General features: G+C 39.6%; 1 protein-coding gene across 4 annotated transcripts in view; it reads right to left on the bottom strand.

The window, feature by feature from the left end:
* CCDC141 (coiled-coil domain containing 141) overlaps positions 1-24,027 on the bottom strand; it is a 224,979-nt gene that overhangs the window by 151,806 nt on the left and 49,146 nt on the right. For 3 of the 4 annotated variants that reach the window (XM_027556444.1, XM_027556434.1, XM_027556425.1), the window contains exons 3-4: positions 16,351-16,542; positions 12,621-12,729 (exon numbers count right to left, since the gene is read on the bottom strand). In XM_027556444.1, the coding sequence (XP_027412245.1) occupies positions 12,621-12,729; positions 16,351-16,542 (301 nt within the window). Of the gene's footprint in view, positions 1-12,620; positions 12,730-16,350; positions 16,543-24,027 lie in introns of those variants that run through there. The other variant, XM_027556455.1, reaches the window with a different exon arrangement.

Genomic DNA, 24,027 nt, shown 5'->3' with positions numbered 1-24,027 from the left:
AGGCAAAAAGGTAGGACACTGAAAGAGGAACTACCCAGGTTGGTAGGTGCCCAATATGCTACTGGAGATCAGTGGAGAAATAACTCCAGAAAGAATGAAGAGACGGAGCCAAAGAAAAAACAACACACAATTGTGGATGTGATTGATGATGGAAGCAAGGTCCAATGCTGTAAAGAGCAATATTGCATAGGAACCTGGAATGTTAAGTACATGAATCAAGGCAAATTGGAAGTGGTCAAACAGGAGATGGTAAGAGTGAACGTCACTCTTGGACGTTCAGGAATCAGCAAACTCAAATGGACTGGAATGGGTAAATTTAACTCAGATGACCATTAAATCTACTATTGTGGGCAAGAATCCCTTAGAAGAAATGGAATAGCTATCATAGTCAACAAAACAGCCTGAAATGCAGTTCTTGGATGCAATCTCATAAATGACAGACTGATCTCTGTTCATTTCCAAGGCAAACCATTCAATATCACAGTAATCCAAGTCTGTGCCCTGACCAGTAATGATGAAGAAGCTGAAGTTGAATGGTTCTATGAAGACCTATAAGACCTTCTAGAACTAACACCCAAAAAAGATGCCCTTTTCATTATAGGGGACTGGAATGCAAAAGTAGGAAGTCAAGAAACACCTGGAGTAACAGGCAAATTTGGCCTTGGAGTACAGAATGAAGCAGGGCAAAGGCTAATAGAGTTTTGTCAAGAGAATGCACTGGTCATAGCAAACACCCTCTTCCACCAACACAAGAGAAGACTCTACACATGGACATCACCAGATGGCCAACAATGAAATCAGACTGATTATTTTCTTTGCAGCCAAAGATGGAGACACTCTATTCAGTCAGCAAAATAAGACCAGGATCTGACTGTGGCTCAGATCATGAACTCCTTATTGGCAAATTCAGACTTAAATTGAAGAAAGTAGGGAAAACCACTAGACCATTCAGGTATGACCTAAATCAAATCCCTTATGATTATACAGTGGAAGTGAGAAATAGATTTAAGGGACTAGATCTGATAGACAGAGTACCTAAAAACTATGGATGGAAGTTCGTGACACTGTACAGGAGACAGGGAACAAGACCATCCACAAGAAAAAGAAATGCAAAAAAGCAAAATGGCTGTCTGAGGAGGCCTTACAAATAGCTGTGAATAGAAGAGAAGCAAAAAGCAAAGGTGAAAAGAAAAGATATACCCATTTGAATGCAGAGTTCCAAAGAATAGCAAGGAGAGATAAGAAAGCCTTTCTCAGTGATCAGTGCAAAGAAATAGAGGAAAACAATAGAATGGGAAAGACTAGAGATCGCGTCAAGAAAATTACAGATACCAAGGGAACATTTCATGCAAAGATGGGCTCAATAAAGGACAGAAATGGTTCGGACCTAACAGAAGCAGAAGATATTAAGAAGAGGTGGCAAGAATACACAGAAGAACTGTACCAAAAAAAGATCTTCATGACCCATGTAATCATGATGATGTGTTCACTCACCTAAAGCCAGACATCCTAGAATGTGAAGTCAAGAGGGCCTTAGGAAGCATCACTACAAACAAACCTAACAGAGCTGATGGAATTCCAGGTGAGCTATTTCAAATCCTAAAAGATGATGCTGTGAAAGTGCCACACTCAATATGCCTGCAAATTTGGAAAACTCAGCAGTAGCCACAGGACTGGAAAAGGTCAGTTTTCTTTCCAATCACTAAGAAAGGCAATGCCAAAGAATTCTCAAACTACCGCATAACTGCACTCATCTCACACGCTAGCAAAGTAATGATCACAATTCTCCAAGTCAAGCTTCAACAATATGAGAACCGTGAAATTCCAGATGTTCAAGCTGGTTTTAGAAAAGGCAGAGGAACCAGAGATCAAATTGCCAACATCCGCTAGATCATTGAAAAAGCAAGAGAGTTCCAGAAAAACATCTATTTATCCTTTATTGACTATGCCAAAGCCTTTGACTGTGTGGATCACAAGAAACTGTGGAAAATTCTGAAAGAGATGGGAATACCAGACCACCTGACCTGCCTCTTGAGAAATCTGTATGCAGGTCAGGAAGCAACAGTTAGAAGTGGACATGGAACAACAGACTAGTTCCAAATAGGAAAAGGAGTACGTCAAGGCTGTATATTGTCACCCTGCTTATATAACTTATATGCAAAGTACATCATGAGAAACGCTGGGCTGGATGAAGCACAAGCTGGAATCAAGATTGCTGGGAGAAATATCAATAACCTCAGATATGCAGATGACACTACCCTTATGGCAGAAAGTGAAGAAGAACTAAAGAGGCTTTTGATGAAAGTGAAAAAGGAGAGTGAAAAAGTTGGCTTAAAGCTCAACATTCAGAAAACGAAGATCATGACATCTGGTCCTATCACTTCATGGCAAATAGATGGGGAAACAGTGGAAACTTGGCTGACTTTATTTTTCTGGGCTCCAAAATCACTGCAGATGGTGACTGCAGCCAAGAAATTAAAAGACACTTGCTCCTTGGAAGGAAAGTTATGACCAACCTAAACAGCATATTAAAAAACAGCCATTACTTTGCCAACAAAGGTCCATCTAGTCAAGGCTATGGTTTTTCCAGTAGTTGTGTATGGATGTGAGTGTTGGACTATAAAGAAAGCTGAGTGTCAAAGAATTGATGCTTTTGAACTGTGTTGTTGGAGAAGACTTGAGAGTTCCTTGGACTGCAAGGAGATCCAATCAGTCCATCCTAACGGAGATCAGTCCTTGGTGTTCATTGGAAGGACTGATGTTGAAGCTGAAACTCCAATATTTGGCCATCTGATGCTAAGTGCTGACTTATTGAAAAGACTCTGATGCTGGGAAAGATTGAGGGCAGGAGGAGAAGGGGACGACAGAGGATGAGATGGTGGATGGCATCACTCACTCAATGGACATGAGTTTGAGTGAACTGCAGGAGTTGGTGATGGACAAGGAGGCCTGGCATGCTGCAGCCCATGGGGTCAAAAGAGTCGGATACGACTGAGCAACTAAACTGAACTGAACTATGTTTTCCAGCTGTTTATTCTAACATTTGATCACACAAAGTGAAGTATTTTTCAAGGGTAAACTGTCTAGATATATCATGACCTTCAAAAAATAAAATCTCTATAGTGCACTTAAAGATTGTATTTTTCTGCATATACAGACCCTACTTACAACACAATACCCTGTGATATGAGCCTTCTAGATATTGAATAAATTTTTATTTGTATTGATTGTCACTATATCTAAAAAAGTAATATTAAAGTATCAGATCAGATCAGATCAGTCGCTCAGTCGTGTCCGACTCTTTGCAACCCCATGAATCGAAGCATGTCAGGCCTATCTCTGTCCCTCACCAACTTCCGGAGTTCACTGAGACTCATGTCCATCGAGTCAGTGATGCCATCCAGCCATCTCATCCTCTGTTGTCCCCTTCTCCTCCTGCCCCCAATCCCTCCCAGCATCAGAGTCTTTTCCAATGAGTCAACTCTTCGCATGTGGTGGCCAAAGTGCTGGAGTTTCAGCTTTAGCATCATTCCTTCCAAAGAAATATATATTATACTAATAATACGTCATTATGAAGTATAAATAACAAAGTCAAGATGGATCAGTGAGGGGTGTACACCGGTTAAAGTGAATTTATAACTTGTTAAAATTCAAACGAGCATTTTTTTTATAAAGCATCAAGGGTGGATGCCTTGACATTTTGACATTGAGAACTTGGGTGATATTTCTTTCAAATGTATTTTTAAATATTCAGTGTTACTCAATGAGATAGTGTTTCTTAAACTTACATTGAGAACATGGGTGATATTTCCTTCAAATGTATTTTTAAATATTCAGTGTTACTCAGTGAGAGAGTGTTTCTTAAACTTATTCAATGAGTATTTTTAAATTATACAAATGTAGAGAAAATACTGAATAGTATAGTAGACCACAATGTACCTATATCTCAGCTACATTTAAAATATATGTATAAATTTAAGATAAAGGAAGTCATACTACAATTGTTCCTGTAAGGAGGCTTTTTAGGGATTATGCCCATTATACAAAGGCCATTGGAAAATTGGAGGGTGCAATTGTGATTCTTCAGAGCTCAGAAACAATTTTCTCCTCTTTAATGTCCCTGTAGTACTTTATTGCTCATTTTTTAAAAGTTGTTTTCTTACTGGAGGATAATTGCTTTACAATATTGTGGTTTCTGTTGTACACTAACATGAATCAGCCACAGGTATACATATGTCCCCTCCCGCCTGAACCCCTCTTTCACCTCCCACCCCAACCCACCCGTCTAGATTGTTCCAGAACATGGGCTAAGTTTCCTGTGTCACATAGCAAACTCCCACTTGCTATGTGTAATTACTGTATGGTAATACATGTTTCCATGTTACTCTCTCATTTCACCCCCCACTTATTCCCCCACTGTGTCCACAAGTCTGTTACCTGTGTCTGTATCCCTATTGCTGCCCTGAAAATGGATTCATCAGTACCATCTTTCTAGACTCCATACATATGCATTGATATTTGTCTTTCTCCTTTTTAAAAAGCATCATTTTGACATTTTGTGTCTAAGAGCTGGTTAATGAAAGGAAGAAAAGCATAAGGAATATGTGGAAACCCTGCCACCTGCCCATACTTCCTGTGTATACGTGTGTGTGTGTGTGTGTGTGTGTGTGTAACTGTTTACAGTATCATAGTAAGCTCTTCAATGTAAAGACGATATTTGTCTTTCTCTTTCTGACTTATTTCACTCTGTATAATAGGCTCTGCTGCTGCTGCTGCTGCTAAGTCGCTTCAGTCGTGTCCGACTCTGTGCGACCCCAGAGACGGCAGCCCACCCGTCCCTGGGGTTCTCAAAGCAAGAACACTGGAGCGGGTTGCCATTTCCTTCTCCAATGCATGAAAGTGAAAAGTGAAAGTGAAGTCGCTCAGTCGTGTCCGACTCTTAGCGACCCCATGGACTGCAGCCTACCAGGCTCCTCCGTCCATGTGATTTTCCAGGCAGGAGTACTGGAGTGGGGTGCCATTTCATCCAATTCATTAGGACTGACTCAAATGTGTTCTTTTTTTATAGCTGGGTAATATTTCATTGTATATGTGTACCATAATTTCTTTACCATTCATCTGTCAATGGACATTTAGGTTGTTTCCATGTCCTGCTGCTGCTGCTAAGTCACTTCAGTCGTGTCCGACTCTGTGCGACCTCATAGACGGCAGCCCATCAGGTTCCACCGTCCCTGGGATTCTCCAGGCAAGAACACTGGAGTGGGTTGCCATTTCCTTCTCCAATGCATGGAAGTGAAAAGTGAAAGTGAAGTCGCTCAGTCATGTCCGACTCTTAGCGACCCCATGGACTGCAGCCTACCAGGCTCCTCCGTCCATGGGATTTTCCAAGCAAGAGTACTGGAGTGGGGTGCCAGTCCTAGCTATTGTAAAAAGTGCTGCCATGAACATGGGTCCATGTATCTCTTTCAATTATGTTTTTTTCAGGGTATACACCCAATAGTGGGATTGTTGGGCCATATGGTAGTTCTATTCCTGGTGTTTTAAGGAATTTCCATACTGTTCTTCATAGTGGCTGTATCAATTTACATTCTTACCAACAGTTATTGCTCACTTTTACATCATGGTGCTGAGTCTTAAATTGGGATTATATACAAATAACACTCAATAAACATTTGAGTTGGATCTTATTCTAAACCCTGGACATTCTGAGATGTACTAATTCCACTCCTCCAGAATCATATAATCTGGTAATGTAGACAAATAGGGAAATAAATTATTATACACAATATGTTGGGTGGTAAATCAGAAGAACTCATAGAAAACAAAATTCACCAATAAATGTATGCATCCCCCATTAATCTGTAGGCTCCCTGATGACAAAGGCCAGGTACTCTTCAATTCACATGCCTCTGGGTTTCTCACCTGGCATGGGTTCAGAAAATATTGGCTTAATTATGTGTTGTTGAATTGAGAGCAACCAGGCTGGTAAAGAGTCTGGAAATTATTTGTTGAAAGACTTTAACTTTAACTAGGCATGCTTTGCCCAAATGAAAGAAGATTACATAGGACATTTAGTCTTCAACTATTTCCAAGACTGTCACATAGTGGAGGGAATGAACTTATTCTGTAACTTGCCAGAGGATAAAGTCTTCCATGCATTCATCCTGGTTCTAATGTCTGAAATGCTACGAAATAAGTCTCCAACATGCAACACAACCTTAGCATTGCTGAAGAAGAAAAAAGTATAGGTTTTGAAGTAAATTTAAATACAGTGAATATTAGAGATAGGTTTAATTGTAGTTTTTCCAGTCATATTATTAACTACTGTCATCCTAACATTCACATTTTGTGCTACTCATTAATCAACATCTCAGAACCTTATGATAATTCCTAACTATAATTATGTTCTTATTTGGTTGCAAGTCGTGTCTGACTCTTTTGCCACCCCTTGGACTGTACCCCGTCAGGCTCCTCTGCCCATGGGACTACCCAGGCAAGAATACTAGAGTGGGTTGCCATTTCCTTCTCCAGGGGATCTTCCCAATCCAGGGATAGACTTGCACCTCCTGCATTTTCAAGTGGATTCCTTACCACTGAACTACCAGGGAAGTCCTGTTATAATTTATTATTTATTTATTATATTATAATATTATAATTTATTATAAATTACAGTCTAGCTGTAATTTATTTCCCTAAATTTAAAGATAATAGATATTGATGTGATCTGAATGTGTGTCCTTCCTAAAATTCATATATTGAAATCCTAATGCTCAGTGTGATGATATTAGGAAATGGGACTTTTGGGAGGTGAATAGGTCCTGAGGATGAAGTTCTCATGAATGGGATTAGTGTCCTTATAAAAGAGATCTCATGGAGCTCCCCAACCCCTTCCACCATATAAGGACACAATGAGGAGTCTGTAACCCAGAAGAGGGCCCTTACTCAACCATACCGTCACCCTGACCTCAGACATCCAGCCTCCAGAACTATGAGGAATAAAATTCTGCTGTTGATAAGCTGCCTAATCCATGGTATTTTATTACTGCATCCTAAATAAACTAAGAAGATACAACGTCCTTAACTGAAAATGAGAGTTTTGCCCTTGAATATGCATTTCTAATCAACTAATCTTAATTATATCCCGCTGAATTAGTTGATTAATGAACTTCACCAACTCCCATTTTATGAAAACAAAGCCCTTGAAGCTACCTTGAGGATATGAAGTGGGAGCCAGATATCCTGACAAGAGCCTCCTGCAACTTTGGTGCTTAAAGTGTTACACAGAAGAACACAAAAATGTCATGATAAACTTGCCCCCAGAATGGAAGAATATTTTGTCCTCACAAAAGTAAACTATGATTCTTATCTTTGCCTAGCACTGTTACCCATTTTTCTAGAGTAAGAGGATGTCTGGTGGACTCCCTTGGAAGGCAGGGCATCCATCCCACCATCAGCTGGATGCCAGGGACTTGCAGCCTAAGCCCCCAAACACAGCAGCTTGTGCCCCGTGACAAATGGCTCACTGAGCCACAGATCCTAGTAACTGAAGGAGCCAACACTAACAATGGCATTAGGGCACTCCCTCTTCTGGTTTCTTCCCACATGTTTATGGAAAAGTCCCTTACTTCCATCACAACCCCTCCCCTTCCAGTCCCTCTGGAAAATGCTGTCACATGATGGCCTTAGTACCAAAGCACTTCACCAAAAGCATCCATCAGTGTCAGGTTTCCAGAGGTACAATTGCTGCATTATGATCATGTTCGTAGGATAAAGATTGAATTGAGGCCACAGAACCCATCTCAGTGGCCAATATTCGATTCACTTTCCAGCCTAAGAGTAATTTTGGGTGACCCTGTTTACCCAATGTAGGCTCAGCTAGACTGCTGCTGCTGTATAAAAATGGGCATGCCACTGTCTAACACTGATACTTTTGATGCTATTTATAACCCCTGTTAGTGACAGGTCCTATAGAACAATAACCTGTTACAAGTATATACATATATGTGGTTGGATCTCAAAACATTTACACAGGAAAGACTGAGTCTTTTAATCTTTGAGTTTTAGAAAAATAATGATCCATCATCTAGGCTCCTTTGGAGGGTGTTAAAAATACAAAATTTGTGGTTTTAAAAACACCTTCTGTCACTATCCAGCATGATCAGGTTTATGAAGCTAAAAGGGGAGTTGTTGTTGCTGTTTAGTTGCTAAGTTGTGTCAGAATCTTTTGCAGCCCCATGGACTGCAGCCTGCCACCTCTATCCATGGGGTTCAGTTCACTTCAGTTGCTCAGTTGTGTCCGATTCTTTGCAACCCCATGAATTGTAGCACGCTAGGCCTCCCTGTCCATCACCAACACCCAGAGTTCACTCAAACTCAGCTCCATTGAGTCGGTGATGCCATCCAACCATCTCATCCTGTGTCATCCCCTTCTCCTGCCCCCAATCCCTCCCAGCATCAGAGTCTAAAGTACTGGAGTTTCAGCTTTAGCATCATTCCTTCCAAAGAACACGCAGGACTGATCTCCTTCAGAATGGACGGGTTGGATCTCCAGTCCCAAGGGACTCTCAAGAATCTTCTCCAACAACACAGCTCAAAAGCATCAATTCTTCAGTGCTCAGCTTTCTTCACAGTCCAACTCTCACATCCATACATGACCACTGGAAAAACCATAGCCTTGACTAGACGGACCTTTGTTGGCAAAGTAATGTCTCTGTTTTTGAATATGCTATCTAGGTTGGTCATAACTTTCCTTCCAAGGAGTAAGCGTCTTTTAATTTCATGGCTCCAATCACCATCTGCAGTGATTTTGGAGCCCCCCAAAATAAAGTCTGATACTGTTTCCACTGTTTCCTCATCTATTTCACATGAAGTGATGGGACCGGATGCCATGATCTTCATTTTCTGAATGTTGAGCTTTAAGCCAACTTTTTCACTCTCCACTTTCACTTTCATCAAGAGGCTTTTTCGTTCCTCTTCACTTTCTGCCATAAGGGTAGTGTCATCTGCATATCTGAGGTTATTGATATTTCTCCTGGCAATCTTGATTCCAGCTTGTGCTTCTTCCAGCCCAGCATTTCTCATGATGTACTTTGCATATAAGTTAAATAAGCAGGGTGACAATATACAGCCTTGACGTACTCCTTTTCCTATTTGGAACCAGTCTGTTGTTCCATGTCCAGTTCTAACTATTGCTTCCTGACCTGCATACAGATTTCTCAAGAGGCAGGTCAGGTGGTCTGGTATTCCCATCTCTTTCAGAATTTTCCACAGTTTCTTGTGATCCACATAGTCAAGGGCTTTGACATAGTCAATAAAGCAGAAATAGATGTTTTTCTGGAACTCTCTTGCTTTTTTGATGATCCAGCAGATGTTGGCAATTGATCCCTGGTTCCTCTGCCTTTTCTAAAACCAGCTTGAACATCTGGAAGTTCACAGTTCATGTATTGCTGAAGCCTGGCTTGGAGAATTTTGAGCATTACTTTACTAGCCTGTGAGATGAGTGCAATTCTGCAGTAGTCTGAGCATTCTTTGGCATTGCCTTTCTTTGGGATTGGAATGAAAACTGACCTTTTCCAGTCCTGTGGCCACTGCTGAGTTTTCCAAATTTGCTGGCTGATTGAGTGCAGCACTTTCACAGCATCATCTTTCAGGATTTGAAATACCTCAACTGGAATTCCATCACCTCCACTAGCTTTGTTCATAGTGATGCTTTCTAAGGCTCACTTGACTTCACATTCCAAGATGTCTGGCTCTAGGTGAGTGATCACACCATTGTGATTATCTTGGTCGTGAAGATCTTTTTTGTACAGTTCTTCTGTGTATTCTTGCCACCTCTTCTTAATATCTTCTGCTTCTGTTAGGTCCATACCACTTCTGTTCTTTATCGAGACCATCTTTGCATGAAATGTTCCCTTGGTATCTCTAATTTTCTTGAAAAGATCTCTAGTCTTTCATATTCTGTTGTTTTCCTCTATTTCTTTGCATTGATTGCTGAGGAAGGCTTTCTTATCTCTTCTTGCTATTCTTTGGAACCCCACGTCCAAGGAGCGGTGGCTGTGTGGGGGCAGGAGGACCGAGAGAAGCTACTCCACGTTCAAGGTCAGGAGGGGCAGTGGTGAGGAGATACCCCTTGTCCAAGGTAAGGAGTAGCAGCTGCGCTTTGCTGGAGCAGCTGTGAAGAGATACCCCACGTCCAAGGTAAGAGAAACCCAAGTAAGATGGTAGGTGTTGCAAGAGGCCATCAGAGGGCAGACACACTGAAACCATAATCACAGAAAACTAGTCAACTAATCACACGGACCACAGCCTTGTCTAACTCAATGAAACCAAGCCATGCTGTGTGGGGCCACCCAAGACAGGCAGGTCATGGTGGAGAGGTCTAACAGAATGTGGTCCACTGGAGAAAGGAATGGCAAACCACTTCAGTATTCTTGCCTTGAGAACCCCATGAACAGTATGAAAAGGCAAAATGATAGGATACTGAAAGAGGAACTCCCCAGGCGGGAGGTGCCCAATATGCTACTGGAGATCAGTGGAGAAATAACTCCAGAAAGAATGAAGGGATGGAGCCAAAGCAAAAACAATATCCAGCTGTGGATGTGACTGGTGATAGAAGCAAGGTCCAATGCTGTAAAGAGCAATATTGCATAGGAACCTGGAATGTTAGGTCCATGAATCAAGGCAAATTGGAAGTGGTCAAACAGGAGATGGCAAGAGTGAACGTCGACATTCTAGGAATCAGCAAACTCAAATGGACTGGAATGGGTGAATTTAACTCAGATGACCATTATATCTACTACTATGGGCAGGAATCCCTTAGAAGAAATGGAGTAGCCATCATGGTCAACAAAAGAGTCTGAAATGCAGTACTTGGATGCAATCTCAAAAATGACAGAATGATCTCTGTTCATTTCCAAGGCAAACCATTCAATATCACAGTAATCCAAGTCTATGCCCCAACCAGTAACGCTGAAGAAGCTGAAGTTGAACGGTTCTATGAAGACCTACAAGACCTTTTAGAACTAACACCCAAAAAAGATGTCCTTTTCATTATAGGGGACTGGAATGCAAAAGTAGGAAGTCAAGAAACACCTGGGGTAACAGGCAAATTTGGTCTTGGAATACGGAATGAAGCAGGGCAAAGACTACTAGAGTTTTGCCAAGAGAACACACTGGTCATAGCAAACACTCTTTTCCAACAACACAAGAGAAGACTCTACACATGGACATCACCAGATGGTCAACATCGAAATCAGATTGATTATATTATTTGCAACCAAAGATGGAGACGCTCTATACAGCCCGCAAAAACAAGACCAGGAGCTGACTGTGGCTCAGATCATGAACTCCTTATTGCCAAATGCAGACTTAAATGGAAGAAAGTAGGGGAAACCACTAGACCATTCAGGTATGACCTAAATCAAATCCCTTATGATTATACAGTAGAAGTGAGAAATAGTTTTAAGGGACTAGATCTGATAGATAGAATGCCTGATGAACTATGCATGGAGATTCATGACATTGTACAGGAGACAGGGATCAAGACCATCCCTATGGAAAAGAAATGCAAAAAAGCAAAATGGCTGTCTGGGGAGGCCTTCCATGGGGTTAGAATGAGACAAATGAGTTCAGGAAGCCATCTATTGTACTCAGATCTATTTGGCAGTAATAATGAGAAGAATCCATTAGGAAGAAAAGTGATTGTTCCTACCTGCTATCTAATCTGCTTTCACAGAAAAAGATTACTGTAAACAGCTAGTCTTCCACAAATTCCTTCCTTACTTCAGTACTGGCCCAGCCCAAATTCCGGTTGAAAAGGTCTAACACATAAACTGTTGGTAACAACTAGGCTGTTTTTATAGTTGTTTCAGGGGGAGTTGAAAATAATTTTATATAGTGTTTTATTAGACTTTCATCTGAAAAAAAATTCACTATTTCTTTTAACCGCAATAGTGAAAGAAATTTTCCTTATAAAGAGCTGTTATTAAAAAGGTGATCTTCATTTACTGACCCTTAGAAGGAACAGTCACTGAATTCAACCATTTATTTAACCAGGAAATATTTCATGATGATCCACCAGGGCCGGCACCTCACTAGATGCTGAGGATACAAAGATGAGCAGGGTGGCATTGGCTCCTCCTCAGGAACTAAGACCCAGCAGACTGAATAACTGAACTTCCCAGAGGCTCATCTTCTACCGTCCCTTAGCATCATTTACAACCAGTTCTTTCTTGTAGAAGATGGCCAAAAATAAAGCTTTATACCCTTGCTTGGAACAAGTTGAGGTATTCATAAGCAGATAAATTTAAAATATGCTCTCATGCATGAGCATTCTCATATTCACATCTTGAGAACTTTGAAAAGCTTATGTGAGAGGACTTCCCTGGTGGTCCAGTGGCCAAGACTCAGGGCTCCCAACGCGGGGGCCCAGGTTCCATTCCTGGCAAGGGAACTCTACCCCACACGTCACAGCTGAGTTCACACGCCACAAGTAAAGATCCTGCATGCTGCAGCAAAGATCAAAGATCCCGCAGGCCGCAATTCAGACTCGGCGCACCCAAAATACATAAGTAAATACTAAGGGAAAAAAAGCATATGTGAAGAAGACAGGTAGTTCTTGCCTTTGGTATGAAGTTCATGAAGTTGAAGGAGTGATTTCAAGGACTCGGCACTCTCAAACTCCTGAGTGTTCTGGAGGAAATCTTCTGCTTGGTCTATTTTAATGGCAAACTACAACAGAAATACAAGGGAAACACATTTGAAAAGATAAAAACCGAAGTGCCACATTTAGTTATGTGTAAATGTTTTCCACGAATTATTGGCCTAGCCGATTGTGTATGTGTTTCTGGGATGATGTGTGTGTTTGTGTGAGCACGTGCTGGCTCCCATGTTTGTATGAGGTCTGTGTGCCCATGTAGTCAATTTGCAAAGTGCCGAGATAAGAACTTTCCTCTGTCTGAATTGCATTTCTTTCATACCTGGAAATACTAATATATGCTAAAATAAACCCATTTGGTTACTGTTCTAATGTCTATTGAAATTTTCAAGTAAAATTATTGTGTCCCGTGTAACAAATACAGCTGCTGTCAACATTCTAAAGCAGTTTCTCAAAGAACAACTAAAATGTTTGTTAACAGAAATCTACAAAAGTTTGTGTAGCCAGTAACCTACATAGTTATTAGTAAATTTAACTTAAAAATCCACTTAAAGAGGTTGAAATACATAGCTGATTTTTTCCTCGATAATTAGATGTAGAATTAAAAAATGTAAGTCTCAGAACATAGTCTAATCCCATCTCTACACTTGATTTTAGGGCTGAGAAGTAACATCTAATCCCATTTCTTATACAAAGAAAGATACATATATTTGTATTAAAATATATGTGGTCCAAGTAGATACATACCAAAGGGTTATATTTATGAGAAGGAATAGGATTAGAGACAGATGAGGAATGGTAAGCTTTTAGCTTTTAAATCTATAATTTGTAATTTTGTTTGCATTTTTATCAATAATTTTATGTACCTTTATACAAATAAAAATGAAATTAGATGCAGTGAAAAAGAAAAATGGAAAATGTCTCCTCTACTTCAAGAAAAAAAAAAAGGAAACGGCTATTTGACACCCTAAATGGTAAGGAACATGACCAGCCTCTTTTTGTATTTCTCCATAGAGGAAGTATGAAAGGGAGATGCTCAAAGTGATGTCAAGATTCTCAGGGGAGTAATCTTAGAAGCAAATTTTAGAAAAGAGCAAAACATACTCAGTAATGCTAGTACAGTGTATGTGTGTATGTGTATTTGTGTGTGCGTTCACGCTCAGTAGCTCTGTTGTGTCTGACTCTTTGGGACCCCATGGACTATAGCCCATGAGGCTCCTCTGTCCATGGGATTTTCCAGGCAAGAATACTGGAGTGGATTGTCATTTCCTCCTCCAGGGGATCTTCCTGACCCAGGAATGGAACCCATGTCTCTAATGTCTCCTGCATTGGCAGGTGGATTCTTATACCACTGCATCGCCTGGGAAGCCCACAGTATATCCACAGAGTAGACAAATAACTCTTTCATCTCAGCATGAAAGTTCAAAGGAAACTATTACCATTTAGGAGAGCATTCAAATCAACACATTCGCCTTTGCATGATGTATAGAATAAACTCATAAAAGAGAAGTATCAGTGAGAAAGACACAAAGGCCTGTCACAGTGCCTGTCATCTTTTTCGTTTTATCCAAACTCTCGTCTTTGGATTTAGTGATATCTAATATTTTTATGTGACAATTTAAGGATCTACCATGTTTGATTATTACAGCAATATAAAATCCAGTTATAAATGGCATGGAAAGATGAGAGAGCAATTGCTGAGCACACCCCCTTCTGAAATACAGAGAAGGCTTCCACCATCCTGTTAAAACCAGCAGATAGACAACAGCCAGTGTCAACTGGGGACAGTGCTCCTAAACTGAAGAACAGTGTTTCAGGAGAGAATAACCTACATGATGGTTAAGCTTGTGAGCCTGTAGTCATCTTGTACTAACCATCAGCCATGCAATAACAGGTCATTTTGTATTTCTAAAGAAATTCTGCATGCACATAGTTCACTAAGGGGATCCTATCTATACATCATTTACATCTCTAAATCATTCTAACAGTTGACTATAAGGATATTCTTTGAAGAGAAATTTCAAAGGAAAAACAAAACCCTGGGAGGTGATTTGGTTTTCCCTGTAGATCATTACAAGAAATTTTGGAGTCACTGTGTAACTTATATCTATATTTCAACTTTTTGTTTGGCATCTTTTTTAAAAAGACAACCTAATAAACAAATAATGCCTTACTCAGAAAAAGCTTCCCCAAAGTTCTAATATTAACCTTTGTCTCAGGGATATTTTCTTTTCCCTACTTTTCTTCTTTTTACAGTCAGTATAGGATGGAAGTGGCAACAGGGGGACACTTTTACACTTTTCAAAGACCCTATTCTTAGTTTTGCTTACACAAGGGGCAGGGAAAATCATGTTGGAGTTTTCCATCAGCTAAGTATGAAGTGGTTCACAAAATTGGAAGGAGGGTAATATAAGAAACTTCATCTTTTCACTAGGAATCAGAGTACTGGGCTGAATCATGGGTTGACTTAGGAAGTATAATTCCTTTTATCTCATGCAATATCTGGAAGTCATTTCTCATCATATAGAAAATCAGCTAGTATTAATGCGCCTACACAGTGAGAAACAAATATTGGACTTCATATTTGAAAAAAGATAACTTCCTGTGCTCAGGCAACCTGAATTTCAAGGGCACTTAATACTTATACCTCACCTACTAAGACAAAATGAATCAGATGTATCTATAATTTGACCCTTGTAGGTGTATTTCACCTGGTTTATTTCTTTTCAGGAAAGAAAATTATCTGTGGGACTTTTCCCCAAAATAATCTGTGAGTTGGACTTCATTGTTCAAACTGTGAAAAACAAACCTTGAAAGTTACAGTGAGGTTTCTGCTCCTCCTTTTAACTTTTAAACGAGTTCATGATACATGAGACTGTCTACCTCAATTTTAATGTTCTAATACTAATCTTCTTTCTTTCATTATTTTGGATTTAAGTCCTGAATTTTCAGTTTGGAAATATCATATTTTTCAAAGCTAGTGCTTTATCATAATGAAGCAGTGCTCTCACATCAAAATGAATGTCCTGCCACTTGACAGAGAAGTTAAAGTGACATTTCCAATAACTACCTTACACTAAATATTACACCTGCTTTGAAACTGTTCTTTGAGTCTCACATTTTGAAATTGGGTTCTTCAAAAAAAACTCCAGAATTCAAGAAAAATCATGACCTTCTTAGGTCCAGGACTTTTTCCTTCCATATATTTTAACGAGCTCAAACTACGGAAATTCAACTACATGCCTTAGAAAGTACTCTATCATATGCTATGCTGACAAGTCAAACATTCTATGGACTACTCTGCAGTTGCCTTATCATAAGAAGCAGAAGAAACTGAGTCCTCCAACTGTTAGTTAACAAGAACATGTTAGACCAGCATTCCTAGTAATCCTGTAATCAGAGGTAATTGTTTGATTTAGTAATTGTATTATTATTATCTAAAGAGAGAAATATATCAAAATGGCTTATGGGTAAAAATTCCCATTTTTACTTAATATTTCCCAATTTAATTAATTGCACTTTTCTTTTGTTTGAAGGTATACATTCAAAGTATTAAAATTTTTATTTTGACAATCAAAATTTAAATGTATATAACTTGGTTATTCTGCTGTTTAAAAAAAAAAATCTGATCGCAATGTCTATTCAGAAAGAAAGGATTACTCTGAAGTGGAGAAGGGAAACTTTTTTTAACAAACCTCCAAGGCATTTTCAAAAAATTCAGAGGTCAGTCTGAGAAGTTCCCTCCTTCTCTCAAGCATGGAGACCAGGGATGCCCATGCTTCGCCCAGCGTTTTGGCCATGGCATCATAGACCTGACTCTGATCCTTGTTTTCTTCAGCAGTCTTGTCTGCTTCTTGCAGGAGTTCCCATACTCGATCTTCCAAAGCCTAAGTCCAGGGAAAAAAAAGGGCAGAGTGTCACTCCCTGTAAGAATTTGGGATCATATTTTAAACACTTAGATTTTTAAAATTATATGTAATTTAGGAAGGCCTGGAAAATCCCATGGATGGAGGAGCCTGGTGGGCTGCAGTCCATGGGGTCACTGAGCCGGACACGACTGAGCGACTTCACTTTCACTTTTCACTTTCATGCATTGGAGAAGGAAATGGCAACCCACTCCAGTGTTCTTGCCTGGAGAATCCCAGGGACGGGGGAGCCTGGTGGGCTGCCATCTATGGGGTCGCACAGAGTCGGACACGACTGAAGCAACTTAGCAGCAGCAGAAGAGTATTTATAAACACAAATTGTTGTGCAGGCAAGTAGTAGAGCATACAGGAGAGAGCAGTTGTGACTGTGGTAAAATGGGGAGCATGGCCAGGCTAAAGGCATCCACATTTGGATGTTGTTGAAACACCATAGAGATTCATAAAAAAAAAATGCATGATTACATACACAGGGGTACAGAATACTATGCCAACTTCACATTTCACAAAAAGAGAACTAACTGAAACACTTCTAGAAAGGAGTAATCATGAAAAGAAATTCTGAGAAATGAACCCAGTAAAACTTTTTATTCTAAATAGTTGTTACTGCTAACAAGCTTGTGAAGCTTAATGTAAATGTTAAGAGTAAGTTCTTGAAAGTGAATAGTCATAATGTAAAAATTAGAATATCTGTAACCAATACTGCATATTGCTTGAACAAAATGTGGAAGGTGAAGGGCAACATGTGCTTTCATAATTGTCTCATTTGGGGACAGGAGGAGGATCCCACAGATCCTACTCTATTCTTGATATTGGCACCAAAATCAAGGCACAATTTTAAAATATAATACATTAACAATAACATGAATAAATCCTAAAATGTCAACAGAAAATGAAACTAAACATGTGATGATGCATAATACAACAAAGAAAACGAAGTAAATAAGAATACATTTATTAGGACACACAAAACAAAACGATAGGAAAATAATTAAATATTAGTTAACACTCATAACATGAATGAGTTAATTTTTTCAATTAAAAGGCAAACAGTATCAGATTAAGGGGAAACAATTCAACTAATTTATATTTGCTGGAGTCATTCCTCAACTAAAAAGATACAAAATCTTAAAGAGATGAGATATATTAGCAGAGACAAAAATAAAGGAGAATTAGCAATGTTAATCTCAGACAAATTAGAAATCAAAACAAAATATCACTGTGATTAAAAAACAATACTTTACATTGATAAATTACACAATTCACAGGGGAAATAAGGCACTCATGATGTTTATATTTATGACATTAAAATATTTAAGGTAGGTATGCTCCTGTGTGCTAAGTCGCCTCAGTCATGCCCAACTCTTTGACACTCTATGAACTGTAGCCCGCCAGGCTCCTCTGTCTCTGGGATTCTCTGGGCAAAATACCAGAGTGGGTGGCCATGCCCTTCTCCAGGGGGTATTCTTGATCCAGGGATTGGATCCACGTTTTTTAACTCTCCTGCACTAGCAGGTGGGTTCTTTACCACTGGCGCCACCTATACCCAGTCAGACCAAAATGCAATAAAAGATCAAATAAAGAAAAAGCTATAAATACAGGCTATTTAGAAGAAAAAAATAACAATGAGGCTACTATGTTTAAAACTTAAGATACACAGATATTTTATGCTTAGATGAAATTCATAGCATTAGACAACTTTGTTTTTGAAAGAAAGAAAAAATACATTAAACATTCAAGTCTAAATTATAGAAAAAGACTCCTAAATTGAGACAAAATTAAAGGGGATTAACTTATTAAATATAAAATCAAAAATTAACAAATGAGAGATAAATATAAGAATCGATTTTTTTAAAGGTTGAGTCATTGAAAATCCAAATGAAATATAAAAACATCTGACAGGTGGGACAAGATGGCAGAGTGGGAAGATCCTGAGCTCATGTCCTCCCACAGACAAACCAGCACTACAACTACATATAGAACAACTCACTCTGAGAAACATCTGAAGACTAGTATAAACGACTCTTCCAAAATTAAGGAAAATTTTGAAAACTACATCAAGATGGAGAGAAGTGGCAAGGATGTAATGTATCAGTATACATACCACCAGAGCAGGGACCCACAAGTGGGAAGGGATATCACAAATTCGAAGGTCCTAAGGAGCAAGGGGTTCGAGCCCCATGTGGGGCACCTCAGCCTTTGGTACCAGCACTGTAGATAAGGCTCCCTTAACTGACTTTGAAAACCAGCAGGGCTTATGTAGAGATGAGACTCTTAAGAGGCTTGTACACTAACTTACTCACTGGAGTCTCAGTGCAGAGGCAAAAGTTTGAAAAGTGCCTGTTGCTCTAGCCAGCCTGCCCAAGTTGTCCAGTACATACATTCTATTAATACATAGGAGATGAAGTAAAGTTATGCCCAACCTAGACAGCATATTAAAAAGCAGAGACATTACTTTGCCGACAAAAATCCATCTATTCAAAGCTATGGTTTTTCCAGTAGTTATGTATGGATGTGAGAGTTGGACCATAAAGAAAGCTGAGTGCCAAAGAACTGATGCTTTTGAAAACTGTGGTGTTGGATAAGACTTCTTGAGAGTTCCTTGGACTGCAAGGAGATCAAACAAGTTAATCCTAAAGGAAATTAGTCCTGAATATGCATTGGAAGGACTGATGCTGAAGCTGAAACTCTAGTACTTTGGCCACCTGATGAGAAGAACTAACTCATTGGAAAAGACCCTGATGTTGGGAAAGATTGAAGGTGGGAGGAGAAGGGGACGACAGAAGATGAGATGATTGGATGACATCACCGACTTGATGGACATGGGTTTGAGCAAGTTCCGGGAGTTGGTGAAGGACAGGGAGGCCTGGCATGCTGCAGTCCATGGGGTCGCAAAGAGTTGGACATGACTGAGTGACTGAACTGAACTGATGCTCCTACTCAAGATCATACCTTCAAGATTGGGAGAAGTAACTGCTTTGTCTAACCCATAGAAACAAACACAGAAAACCAAACTGAAATGAGGAATTTGTTCCAAATGAAAGAACAAGATAAAACCCAGGGTTTTATCCTAATGAAAAAACCCTAATGAAATGGAGATAAGTATTAGGTTGATACACAAGTAACCGTGGTTTCGGACCATGAATTTTAAATCATTTTAACTAGCCTCAAACACATCTTTACTAATCAAAATAGGAACCATTATAATCAACACATTGTTGCCAATGAGAAATAAATTTGTTTACTCCTGTAGCATAAAAATCTGTGCTTCAGGATTTGATGAACTCTTAGAAAGCACTTTCTGCCTCCTGTTGGTTGTGGAAACATTTTCCCTGCAAAAAGTTGTTGAGATGCTTGAAGAAGTGGTAGCTGGTTAACAAGAGGTCAGGTGAATATGGCGGATGAGGTACAACTTTGTAGCCCAATTCGTTCAACTTTTGAAGCTTTGGTTGTGTGATGCGCAGTCAGACATTGTTGTGGAGAAGAAGTGGGCCCATTCTGTTGACCAACACTAGCTGCAGGCATTGCATTTCTCAATGCATCTCATTGATTTGCTGGGCATATTTCTCAGATGTAACAGGTTTTGCAGGATTCAGAAAGCTGTAGTGAATCAGACTGTCAGCAGACCACCAAACTGAACATCAGATCTTTTTTTGGTGTAAGCTTGGTTTTAGGAAGTGCTTTGGAGCTTCTTCTCAGTCCAAGCAGAGCTGGACATTGCAGGTTGTCATATAAAATCCACTTTTCAATGCACATCAGAATCCGATCAAAAAATGGTTCATTGTTGTGTAGAATAAGAAAAGACAACACTTCAAAACAACAAATTTTTTGATTTTCGATCAGCTCATGAGGCAATTACTTACTGAGCTTTTTCAACTTTCCAATTTGCTTCAAATGATGAATTAGCACAAAATGGTCAATGCTGAGTTCTTCAGCAACTTCTTGTGTAGTTGTAAGAGGATCAGCTTCAATGATTGCTCTTAATTCATCACTGTCACTTTCTGATGGCCACCCACTGCACTTCTCATCTTCAAGGCTATTGTCTCCTTTGCAAAACTTCTTAAATCACCACTGCACTGTATGTTTGTTAGCAGTTCCTGCATCAAATGCGTTGTTGATGTTGCGAGTTATTTCTGCTGCTTTACAACCCATTTTGAACTTGAATAAAAAATCACTCAAATTTGCCTTTTGTCTAATATCATTTATATAGTCTAAAATAAACAACAAGTAAAAAGTCTCTAGCAAATAAGTGAGAAATGAGCATTTAAAATGATGTATAATATAACCACATTTAAGAATGTATTCCAGTATCAAAGGGCAAAGTTCAACAATGTAAAAATGCAATTACTTTTGCACCAGCCTAATAATTGCCTGATAAAAAGTACAAAGTGGAACTGTTAGTTGCTCAGTCATGTCTGACTCCTTGCGAGCCCAGGAATTATAACCTGCCAGACTCCTCAATCCATGGAATTCTCCAGGCAAGAATACTGGAGGGGGTTGCCGTTTCATTTTCCAAGGGATCTTCCCAATTCAGGGATAGAACCCATGTCTCCTGTGTCTCCTGCATTGACAGGCAGATCCTTTAATGTCTGAGCCACCAGAGAGGCCCAAATAGTCCAAAGCAATAGTCATAAAGTCACACACCAAACTCAGAAAAGGAATGGAGGAACACAGTAAGAATTTCAACAAAGTTAAAAAAATATAAAAAAGAACCTATCAATATAAAACTGATATAAAAAAGAGCTAAAGAATACAATAACTGAAATAATATACTGGAGGGAATAAACTACAGATTAGGTGATGCAGAAGAACACATACACAAGCTGAAAGACAAAATAGTGGAAATCAGAACAACAATGATAGTTTAAGAAATCTCTGGGACAAATTGAGAGTATAAACATTTGCATTACAGGGGTCCCAGGACAAAGAGAGAAAGGGGCATGTTGTTGCAAATGGCTACATTTCATTCTCTTTTATGGGTGAGTAATATTCCATTGTAAATATACACCAAATCTTCTTTATCCAGTCATCTGTTGATGGACACTTAGGCTGATTTCAATTCTTGACTATTGTAAATAATGCTGCAAATAAACATTGGGGTTGCTTGTTACCCTAGCATAGCCAGGTAGATTCACAAATGTAAAATTATTTGTTATGCATTAGACATTCAAGGTTCTCTCATACTTAATAAAGAAAGACAATAAAATTCATAATGAAACAAAGAGCCAATTTCATACTTAATTCAAAACTTCCCTCAGGTAGAGTGGGTTGAACATGTCAATGAACTAACTATTCAGAGACATCCATTGAACACTTGCCCACTCCACTCTCTTTGGTATTTAGGCTAACCACACATATGATTGTCTAAATTGCCAGGACAGTTAGATCAAATGTGTGTACTTTCTTCAGTTCAGTCTTTCAGTTGTGTCAGACTCTTCACGACCCCATGAATTGCAGCGCGCCAGGCCTCCCTGTCCATCACCAACTCCCGGAGTTCACTCAGACTCACGTCCATTGAGTCAGTGATGCCATCCAGCCATCTCATCCTCTGTCGTCCCCTTCTCCTCCTGCCCCCAATCCCTCCCAGCATCAGAGTCTTTTCCAATGAGTCAACTCTTCGCATGACGTGGCCAAAGTACTGGAGTTTCAGCTTTAGCATCATTCCTTCCAAAGAAATCCCAGGGCTGATCTCCTTCAGAATGGACTGGTTGGATCTCCTTGCAGTCCAAGGGACTCTCAAGAGTCTTCTCCAACACCACAGTTCAAAGGCATCAATTCTTCGGCGCTCAGCTTTCTTCACAGTCCAACTCTCACATCCATACATGACCACTGGAAAAACCATAGCCTTGACTAGACAGATCTTTGTTGGCAAAGTAATGTCTCTGCTTTTGAATATGCTATCTAGGTTGGTCATAACTTTTCTCCCAAGGAGTAAGTGTCTTTTAATTTCATGGCTGCAATCACCATCTGCAGTGATTTTGGAGCCCCTAAAAATAAAGTCTGACACTATTTCTACTGTTTCCCCATCTATTTCCCATGAAGTGATGGGACCGGATGCCATGATCTTCGTTTTCTGAATGTTGAGTTTTAAGCCAACTTTTCACTCTCCTCTTTCACCTTCATCAAGAGGCTTTTCAGTTCCTCTTCACTTTCTGCCATAAGGATAGTATCATCTGCATATCTGAGGTTATTGATATTTCTCCTGCAATCTTGATTCCAGCTTGCGCTTCTTCCAGCCCAGCATTTCTCATGATGTGCTCTGCATATAAGTTAAATAAGCAGGGTGACAAGGTACTTTCTTAGTTTCCACTTTATGTGACAAGGGCTGGCTAACTTTATATGGTCCATGTTTTTCCATTTTATATATTTTATCATTAAAATGGAATAACTTGGCCTCAATTTCTACTTATGATGGCTCAAGACTTAAATTAGAAGTTTTAAATTCTAAGATACTGCAATCATATGACAAAGACTGAATCATATGACAAAGAACTCAAAGCAGAAAAACTCGACAATCTCATGACAGAGATGCAGAAGGGAATAAGAAATAATGAGCAATAAACTCATTCTAGGAGAAGGCAATGGCAACCCACTGAAGTACTCTTGCCTGGAAAATCCTATGGATGGAGGAGCCTGGTAGGCTGCAGTCCATGGGGTCGCTAAGAGTCGGATATGACTGAGCGACTTCACTTTCACTTTTCACTTTCCTGCATTGGAGGAGGAAATGGCAGCCCACTCCAGTGTTCTTGCCTGGAGAATCCCAGGGACGGCGGGGCCTGGAGGACTGCCGTCTATGGGATCACACAGAGTTGGATACGACTGAAGTGACTTAGCAGCAGAGCAAAGCAAGTGAACACTTAGACTTTCAGTGATATTTCTCAAGTTTGACAAGAAGGTGGTAAGATGAATCTGAAAGTTGGCTACTTCTCTATCAAATGGGGTTGTCTTTGGAAGTATATTTAGCCTTATCAAATACATATAGGTTTCTCATAATACTGTTCTTTTCCCACTGACGTGACACTTTGTAAACAAATAATACAGGAGTTTTGGGGACAGGCAACTTGAAGGACTACAGTTCTCGTTTTCTATATTTCCTTGGGATTTTCCCATGACCTCCAGTATGAACTGCAAAATGTTTGATTCACTGTAATCCCAAGGCTGGAACATTCTTGCAGAACTTTCTGGGTTTAATTTGGTAAAAATTACACTTGGGATTTTTCCAAGCAAGCCAGTTGACATCTGTCTTGAAGATTGGCAGAAAACTATCTGCTCCAAATTCTCTTGGAATTCAGATCAGTCTCGGGGTTCTGGGATCAAGGCCAGGTACAGCTAATGTTCCCCTATCAAACACCATCAGAAATAATGGAGGAGACGGGGATTTCAACAGAGTGAACTAGGCAGGATTCATAGAATAGAGACATTTCTATACCAATCTAAAAATCTAAGATA

Source organism: Bos indicus x Bos taurus, chromosome 2 (assembly GCF_003369695.1).
Source record: "Bos indicus x Bos taurus breed Angus x Brahman F1 hybrid chromosome 2, Bos_hybrid_MaternalHap_v2.0, whole genome shotgun sequence".
Classification (NCBI taxonomy): domain Eukaryota; kingdom Metazoa; phylum Chordata; class Mammalia; order Artiodactyla; family Bovidae; genus Bos; species Bos indicus x Bos taurus.
This window is presented reverse-complemented; position numbering and strand designations above follow the sequence as displayed.